Raw genomic sequence first — 10096 nt, forward strand, 5'->3', positions numbered from 1 at the left:
TTGTTTACTTGATAACAATGATTGTACAAGTAGTCCGAATACTGAGTGTAATTGTTGTCAATAATGATGCTTATTTTGCCTTTAATCCATAACTAGTTCCATACTGAGTGTTTTAATTTAATACTATAATTTTTATTATTATTATTATGCAGTAAAATTTTCAATATTACTTATTTATAATCTTTGATGCTCAACTTTGAATGCTATGTATTGAGTCGGGCTAATTATTTGATCAAATTTATGTTAAATTTTATATTATATTTTTTAATACATTCTTATATATTCGTAATATATGTTTAACAATTATGCCAACTTTGATTGTGATGGGGTTCAGACCTAAGACTTTTCTTATATAAATCAATGAGTAAGTTAAAAATAATAAATAGTTAATGGAATATTCGGTTACTAAAGTTTATAATAACGTAATGTGGGATTATTTTTTGGTGTAAACTACGAGTGGTCCATGTCCACCCGACTAATCCTTGTTCGCTCTGGAAGCACGGGAGCTGGCCCAAGAGAGATCGTCACTAGTTGGAATGGAACCCGGGTTATCTCAGAATTCTCCCCCACAAGAGAGTTACGATCAAATAATTTAACAGACATTTTTTTAGTTCCTGTTATAGGCATAACTTTATTAGCTCTTATTTGTGTGTGTACATATATAAAGTTTTAAAATGATGCACCTTAAATTTCAACAATAGACGCACCTTAAGCATACAAATCACGCACCTTAAGAAGGAAAACCACGCACCTAAAGCTTTAAGTCAACGCACCTTAAGTTTCAACAACTGACGCACCTTAAACACATAAACCACGCACCTAAAGCTTTAGATCGACACACTTAAGTTTTCTAATATCTGACACACCTTAAACCACACAGTACAAAAACCATGTACCTTAAATTAGACCAAAATGCAAAAAAAAAAAAAAAAAACAAAAAAAAAAAAAACAAAAAACAAAAAACAAAAAACAAAAAAACAAAAAAAAAAAACAAAAACAAAAAACCAAATTGCCATCACACTTTCTCAACCTTCTAAACAAAGAAAATCAATACCGTCTTAACTGAGGCTCGAACACACAATCTCCCATATAAAAAAACAACTTGGTGTCACTAGACTACAGGATCATTGGTGCCAAACTGCCAATAGCATATATACATAGGATGTGTTTGGTTGGGAAATTTTACATCTTACTATAGGTTTTGATACTCATTACCATGTTTGCTTGCCTTAATATATATATATATATATATATATATATATATATATATATATATTATTTGAATCAAATCTTTTAGAAATTACAAAACTCATTACCATTTTATTCTTCTACTTTTGAACTATAGATTCAAAAATTAAAAAAAAATGAAAAATAAAAATAAAAAGGTCGTTGTTTATGTATTAAATATAGAATTTTATTATATATACACATATATGTATGTGTATATATCTTTATTATATATTTATTTATTTTGATTTTTACGATTCATTTTTTTTTTCATAATATTTAGTTTAATATTTGTTGAGAATAAGGACATTTGCCTATCCCTCTTTTTCGCGCAAATTATGCCATGGAATCGTGTTCACCGAGAATGGTGAACACAAGGCAAAATGACGTCGTTTTTAGGCAAAAAAAAAAAAATTTCGCGGATGTGGAGTTAACAGCGCCGTTTGATCAAATTATGAATTTTCTGTTATGAGATTATGAATTTTATGAAAATTCATAATCTCATAACAGAAAATTCATAATCGCATAACAGAAAATTCATAATCTCACAACTGAAAATTCATAATCTCATAACAGAAAATTCATAATCTTATAACAGAAAATTCATAATCTCATGGTTCCAAAGTGAATGTGTAGGCATGGTTTCAAAGTGAATGTGCAGGCATGGATTCATAATTTATGAATGTCCGTGATTTCGGACGGGAATATGTAGACATGGTTCCAAAGTGAATGTGCAGGCATGAATTCATAATTTATGAATGTCCGAAATTATGAATGTAATGAAAATTCATAATCTCATAACAGAAAATTCATAATCGCATAACAGAAAATTCATAATCTCATAACTAAAAATTCATAATCTCATAACAGAAAATTCATAATCTTATAAGAGAAAATTCATAATCTCATGGTTCCAAAGTGAATGTGTAGGCATGGTTCCAAAGTGAATGTGTAGGCATGGTTCCAAAGTGAATGTGCAGGCATGGATTCATAATTTATGAATGTCCGTGATTTCGGACGAGAATGTGTAGGCATGGTTCCAAAGTGAATGTGCAGGCATGAATTCATAATTTATGAATGTCCGAAATTTTTGTTCACCTCAAATTAAAGTGAAACCACAAAATGTGAAAATAAAGAAGAAAAGTCACGCAATTAATTTAAAAAAAAAAAAAAGAAGAAGAAGAAGAAGAAGATAACGATGTACTAACACCGTTGGAACCGTGTTCACCATGAATGGTGAACACGGTTCCATGGCATAACGTCTGCTTTTTCGGCCCTTAGTGGTTCTAAGATGGATGAGGCACAAACACCAAAAGCCCATATCTCTCCATTGAGACCTCAGTCCTACACTTGAGGTCATGTTAGCCTTGTTAGGGATCAGTTTAGGACCATTCAGCAATTTATATCGTGCACCAGGGCGCGCATTGCATTGTGCATTCTGATGCAAAACGACATTTTATATTACTGTATAAAAAATATAAATAATTGTATAAACAAATACACATAATTGTATAAACAAACACATAACCGTATTAAAAAATACACATAATTATATAAACAAATTCACATATGATATAAATAAATACACATAATCACGTCGACTCCCTTCTGCACCTCCTAAAACAACGTCGTTTTGGGGGACGCACAGTGTTGCGCGCACCGTGATGCGAGTTTAACGATTGGTCGTTTGCAGGCTAGTCCTAAACTATCTCGCAATGGGATGAGTTAGGGCTTGAGACTTTTGGCTTAAGCAAGTTAGCGGGCTTTCGAGTTGGTCTGCTATCCTAAAATGTGTATTGAATAAATTCTATTCTTGTATATTATATTGTCTACAGACAAGAACTCGTGATCATTAATACAAGAATTATAGTTATACTCATTTGATCACCCCTTTTAAAATCATGTACCTTAATTTTTATGGCATATAATGATTTCATTGTTGACGCGTTAACATATTGTGGCATGTCATGTCAACTCAATTTTTTTTTTTTTTTTTTTTTTTTTGAATGCCAAAATTTATTTATATTAATATTTAAAATAATTTACTTATGTGTGTATCTCTTAATTTTAGAAGTAATAATCAAATTATAAAATATTTCATTATTTCAAGTGGGAAAAAAAAATTGTAAATAGAGATATGAGATCCGGCAAATATTTGGTATTATCCAACATTTTTTCAATTATTTTGCAAGAAGAAAAGAATGGAAATATAAGATTACAAGGAAAAAATATTCTGCAAATAAACATTATTGTACATGGATACAATAATTTTCACAGTTAATTCCCAATAGTACCCTCTTGATTTAACCCTCATTTCTCCATCAGCCTCGTTTATTACCACTTGAGTTTTGCTGGAAAATACTGCCATAAAATAATTTTAATAAAAATCCAAATCAGCAACATTTAAATTTTAATAAAAAAAAAAAAAAGAACCACAATTAATCATATAACTATAGAAAATATAATTTTTCCCAAAAAAAAAAAAGCAAAAATATATATTCACCTTTTCAATAAGTGAGAGGTAATACGGCTTGACTTTCTCGACATCTACTCGAACTTTACTCTTGCTATATAGATCGTATTTGCTGTGATTTAAATAAAAAAAATACAAATGATTAGACGGAAATTTCTATGTGCTGATCATCACAAGTATCTTTTTATACCATAAATAATCACATAAAATATTTGAATTGTATCATGTATTCTAGTACTGGCACAAAATATCCTAGTATTGATCGGCATCGTAAATATTCACTATAATAATAGTAAAGGAAATATGGAAAATAAATTTACTTAAAGATTTTGAGCCACTTCATGTTCTCCTCATCCTCCTCATTCATCAAGTGTGTATAAGCCCCAGCCCTGTGCAGTGCTGTGAAACCCAAAAAAATCATATTATTTTTATGAAATATGTATAAGAAAATCAATCAGAGCCAGTAAAAAAAAAAAAAAAAAAAAAATTACCGTAGAAAGAGTGGTAGCGGACGATGAACAATGCAGCAGAAGGTAATGTACATCCATTTTGTTTGGCCACCAAGTACATGTAGTCATCATGCCCCCAAGACATTAGCACTTTGTCCAGTCCACATCTCTCCTCATATACCCCATTCTTTGTGTTGTAAAGTGGATTTTTGAAATCTGGGTTTTCCTTGAAGTACTGTAAAACAAAAAATAAATAACAACCATATAATTAAAGTTTTGTTTGTTTAAGATGTTGATCAACACTAGTATACAACTATGTAGTATACTTATTTCTGCGGGTAATAATCATTGGGTATACTATATAAGGTCAAAATCTAGTATACAATTTTCTCTCAAAAGGTTAAATTCCCAACATCCCGATGAGCATGTGGGAGGATGTAAATCACGGTGACTCAATACCAAATGACAGGGCGCAGAAGGAATCCGCCCACTTTGGACATAAGCCACTGCCGAGGTTCAAACATTAGTCTCTTATCCCAAATATTACCTACTGAACCATTGAGTTAAGCCCGTGGGCTAAAATCTGGTATACCTAGTTGATGCTAATTAATAGTAATTGGTATGGTATAGAATACATGGTTGTATACTATAGACATCATTAAAATCTAGTATCATATAATACTACAAGGTGTCAAGGCCGGATACTAATTAGCTTGTATGCTAAATATGATTGTACTTGATATTATTAATATTGTTAAAATTGTAATTAGGTATTGTGTAATCCAAATATAAATAAGGTTAGGAATTAGAAGAATTATGAAGGTAAGAGTAAAATTAAATTTACCTTGTGGTGAACAATGGATTCATCAAAAGCACATCCAACAGGGAATGTGTCACCAACAACAGCCCATTGAGGAAGCCCTCCAAAACTTGGATGAAGCAGGACTTTTCCAAGATCTGTAAGCACCCTCAATTAATCATTATATTCACCACAAAATAAAATATAAATCTTAATTTATATGTTAAAGGGGTCTGGGATAATCATTGTGTAGGGTCCACAAATTATATAGGGTGAAAAGATTGTGCCATCTTTCTCATCAATATAGGCACATATGAATCTTGATTTGACATCCTTGCCACACCCTAAAGTTTACAAAACACAAAGGGCACTAAAATATATAGGAATCCAGGGATATTTGGCAGTATATGCCAGTATAGTATAATAAGCATATAGATATTTATCTATCGAAAAATACAATATTGATGTAGACATTTTTATAGGAGTAAAAATAATCTATAAAATCCCGCCACATCTTTACGACTATAGCGGACAAAGGACCACAATAAAATAAATTAAACTAGCAGGACCCTGTCACAAAGGATTACAAAAGGAATAAATCAACCTAGTTGCTCCAGTTGATGGGCTCAACCCAGGAAGACCAATAGGCTACTCATATTGAGAGTTGAACTTGTAACATTGTGGTTATTAAGTCGAACAGTTTGATTTAAAAAAAAAAAAAAAAAGTGATGGGTTTATGTATGTACCATGAATGAGGGCAGTCAAATGCAACCAATCTTGATGAGGATAGTCTTGTCTGATAGCCTCAGCAGTTTGGAGCAAGTGCTCAATTTGTGGCTCATCCAGGTCAGGGTCACTGTCATCCACAACATCATTCAATAGCTCGCAGCATTCCCATATGCTCATTTCCACCTTATCCAACTTCCCATACACTTCTTCTCTCATCCTCTTCACCTACACATATATTATTATATATATTGTTCCTTTGTTAATTAATTTCCCTTGTCACCCTACATCCTAAGCTTACCAAAAAATACCCTGTTTAATTTGCTTTGCCACCACTTACAAAGTCATAGGTTTGGTTGATGTGTTGGACCCTGTAGAACTCCTCCACAGACTCCTGTCTCTCACTTTCTGCCTCATAGTCCCTGTTAAACCATAACAAACTATTATATATATTTCTATTAGATTCCTAGTGAAAGAATTTATTAGCCTAATTGATTTAAATAAGTCAGCTATGAGCCACCTACGTAAATTTTTCTAATCATTTGTGATTAGAATCAGAATATATGATTTACCTAATACTTTTTTTCTTGATAGTAATTGATTATAGTAGGTCAGACTATATAACTATCTTACCTAAATGAGTGGCCAAAGGCATTGGTTTCCGGAGCATCAAATCCACCATTGTTGGATGACAATGTTTCTGGCACGCCAAATCCTCCGTCTAGGATTAATTCATTCCCATCGAAAGGGATTGGCTTATCCTCGACTAGTAATCCTAATAACGAGGAACAAACTTTAACGTTATAAAACACGTAAATACTGCTAAATAAAATTTCTATGAGAACAAGAAAATTTAATATACCATGATCAGGCTGATCGATGAGGATTGTCATTTTCCTACAACTCGCAAATAATATAATAATAATAATAATAATAATAATAATAATAATAATAATAATAATAATAATGGGAAGGAATAATACAAAACGAATGTACGATTTGTGGATGTGGGGAGAGGGGTTGAAAAGGAAGGTATTTATAGTGGGATAAAAATTGTCCTTCCTTGATAATTGGAAAGTTTGGAGTCCTCAACTGAAAATCTCTTGGAGTCCTTAACTGAAAATCTCGAATTCCAGCTTGGTTTATACTTAATCCCCGAAGATCCGTCCAAAGAGACCAACACACGTGACTAGTAGCCACCCACGATACTCCCTGCGCGTGTAAAAGAACTCCCGTAGCTCTTTTCCATTGGATTTGGGAAGAAAAAATATCTCGACCCAGAAGCGCGTGAGGCGCGGGCGTAATAAGAGCGGTGGGCAAGCAGGATGAGTAGCTGAGTCAGCTCTACGTGTATAGACGTAAAAATAGGAAGAAAAATAAGGATAGAGGGGGACCCACAGCTGCAATTGACGCGGAATTGAGTCATATCCTACGGCGTCGTAACTCAGCTTAACTGGCTACAACTCCCAATTCTGCAACTTGACACCTATCCATACTCATCAATTCCATATACAAATAAATTAGGTAATAAATTAGGTCAAACTAATAAATTAGGTCAAACTCTTCCCTCTCAAAAATCTTTAAAATATTTCACAAAATATAATATACTAGTATGATACCCGTGTGATGCACGGGATGAATATTGTTCATCTTATTGTGTAATTGTGTGGAAAATTTAAGAGATGATGTAATATATAAAAAGTTAGAACAGGAATATAAAATGAAAAATATAAACAATAAAGAAATTACTTTAACATACAATATAGAAAAATAAGAGTGACAAAATTACAAATTATTGAAAACTTCGTGGTATACCACGTTGGTTGTTGATGTAATAGAGGAATTTGAGTTGTTGGCAATCAATATTTTAAGACCACCTGGGTTGTTAACTCGAGAAGCAGCCACGTACAACTGACCATGCACAAAAACTGGTTTTTTAAGTAACAATCATACATGTGATAATGTTTGACCTTGACTTTTGTTAATAGTCATTGCATATGATAACATCAATGGGAATTGTTTTCGTTGAAACTTGAATGACAACCTGGTATCAGATGGTGACATTGACATTCTAGGGATCAACACTTTTGTTCCTTTGTTAGCACCATCCATTAACTCGGCTTCAATTACACGGTCTGCTAACTTGGTGATTACCAACCGCGTACCATTACACAATCCAACTGAATGATCGACATTTCTTAACAACATGACTGGTGAGCCAATTTTTAAAGTTAATGAATGGTTTGGTACGCCTGAAGCTCTAATGCCGTTCAAAAATTCCGGTGTGTGTACATCACCCAGTATTCCAGCGTTTGCATCAGCTTTGCATATTGTGTCACAACTAAAATATGTTATACTTTCAGCCGTATGCAACTCACTCATATATTCATTCACTGAGTTCACTACGTCCAGTGTAGGTGCTAGTATAACACGCCCTTGAAGATAACTTGCATCAGAATTACCATTGGCAAACATAGGAAATGTACTTCTAACAATGGTTTCAATATGGTCACCATCTGACGATAGTAACATATGATTGGGTATTTCAACTTCTGCATAACCATCATTAGGTCCACCAATTTTCCCATCGCCAATAGAAGCTATCCAATCTGCAAATTGTTCTGAATCTTGTTGTTCTACCGTGTCTTTGACAGTATTCAGACGCAAGTTCTTCGTGAGCCTCAGTACCTTGCAACTGTTCCACAAATATGATGAATTTATAGCTGAAAATATAATATCTTGTCTGGTACCTTTAGGGACTACTGGCAGAATTTGGCGGAAGTCACCACCTAGTACTACTGTTTTACCACCAAATGTCTTGTTAGAACTATGAGGGTCTACAAATCACAACAAATCCCTCATGGTTCGATCTAGAACTTCAAAACAATGTTTGTGCATCATTGGCGCTTCATCCCAAATGATTAAACTCGTTTGTGTCAATAAATCAGCTAACTGGCTCCCTGGTTTAATGTTACATGTTGAGTCTTCATTTATTGCAATTGGTATTGTGAACCTTGAGTGTGCAGTTCGTCCACCAGGTAACAACAATGAAGCTATACCACTTGATGCCACATTTAAAACAATTTTCCCTTTACCTCGTAAAGTGGATGACAATGCTCTCCATAAGAATGTTTTGCCAGTGCCACCATAACCATACACAAAAAATAATCCACCCAGATTACCTGAAATATCTTTTAAAACGGTGTCATATATAGATCTCTGCTCTTCCGTCAACTTAGCACACAACTCTTGAGCTTCTTGTTGTAAAAACTCACGATCATAAGATACTTCTTCAAACACCAATCTGTTTTGAACCAATCTTGTGTTAACAATGTCTGGAATAGGCATCGGGGGGAAGTCCTTTAAAGATCTATTCTGTAGTTCCAGCAATTTCTCCAACTCAATTAATCCAAAATTTTTCTTCTCTTCATCTGTTAAAACCAAATCTGTTCCAATTGATAAAAAACAGGTCACAATTCAATAATACAAATTATTTTTACTAAGTGAATCAAACTATATGTGGAATAGTTCAAACCTGATTGTTGTAGTATTCTTCTTTGATAATGTTGAGCATCCTCTGACAAATGTTGCCACACCTCATTCCAAACATTTTCCGGCCTAATCATCGAACTCGAGGTTAATAGCACAACAAACAATTTCCTCATTGAATGAGCAGTAGACCAATAACTGGCTTCTACTATAGCATCAATATACGCTTTATCATCATCCAACAGGCCGTGAGCATAACATGCATCCCTAGATGTAGTATACTCAACCCCATTATATGTCCTAATATCTTTAAAACTTGTAGGACCACGGGCTACATTCAATAAGCACCTTAAATAATATATTTCACCAGATGCTGGTGGAACATAGAATATGCGACCAATGGTGAAACCTTTCTTTCTCGGATGCCATTCACGAATGTCCTTTTTCCAAACAAATTTTGTAGGCATCTCAATGTAACTTAACAACCTGGCTTCTGGGTATTTTTGATTTGCTACAAACCATTCATTGAACATACTTTGTGCAACTGTCTCTCTATTCAGAACACGGTCAACGCTATCATCATCTTGGAAAACAACTGATTGGCAATCCGACAGGTGAAAGCTTAACCTCTCAACAGGTGGGGTTCTGTATTGAACCTCAAAACTGAATAAGCGCCACATTGCTTCGCAAGATGAAATGTAACGGCAATCATAGTACATGTTTATTTCATCTACAACTTCATTTCCAGTATCATCTGTTGTGGTCTTATAAAACTCAGCTGTGACACGGTCATTACCTTTGTTGACATACTTGAAGAGGTATTTGATTGACTGTGATTGGTTGCACCATTCAACGTTAATGTGAGCTTTGTACTTCAATAGTAAATACCTATTATGAGGTACAATATACCTGTTATCCAGCTCTATATATATT

At 33.6% G+C, this 10096-nt stretch overlaps 2 protein-coding genes across 2 annotated transcripts; both read right to left on the reverse strand.

The window, feature by feature from the left end:
* Positions 1-3350: 3350 nt before the first annotated feature.
* On the reverse strand, positions 3351-6751 carry LOC109186139 (inositol oxygenase 2-like). The gene is made up of 9 exons (XM_019336058.1): positions 6537-6751; positions 6308-6449; positions 6015-6096; positions 5695-5902; positions 4994-5106; positions 4192-4384; positions 4021-4099; positions 3731-3812; positions 3351-3588 (listed from the first exon to the last, which is right to left on the reverse strand). The coding sequence occupies exons 1-9, from the start codon at positions 6565-6567 to the stop codon at positions 3562-3564; spliced, it is 957 nt and encodes a 318-aa protein (XP_019191603.1). The 5' UTR covers positions 6568-6751; the 3' UTR covers positions 3351-3561.
* A 71-nt stretch (positions 6752-6822) lies between these two features.
* Positions 6823-9843, reverse strand: LOC109186232. The gene is made up of 4 exons (XM_019336159.1): positions 9210-9843; positions 8688-9120; positions 7719-8369; positions 6823-7018 (listed from the first exon to the last, which is right to left on the reverse strand). The coding sequence occupies exons 1-4, from the start codon at positions 9841-9843 to the stop codon at positions 6823-6825; spliced, it is 1914 nt and encodes a 637-aa protein (XP_019191704.1).
* Positions 9844-10096: the final 253 nt, after the last annotated feature.

The sequence above is a fragment of the Ipomoea nil genome, unplaced genomic scaffold (genome assembly GCF_001879475.1).
Source record: "Ipomoea nil cultivar Tokyo-kokei standard unplaced genomic scaffold, Asagao_1.1 scaffold1407, whole genome shotgun sequence".
Lineage (NCBI taxonomy): Eukaryota > Viridiplantae > Streptophyta > Magnoliopsida > Solanales > Convolvulaceae > Ipomoea > Ipomoea nil.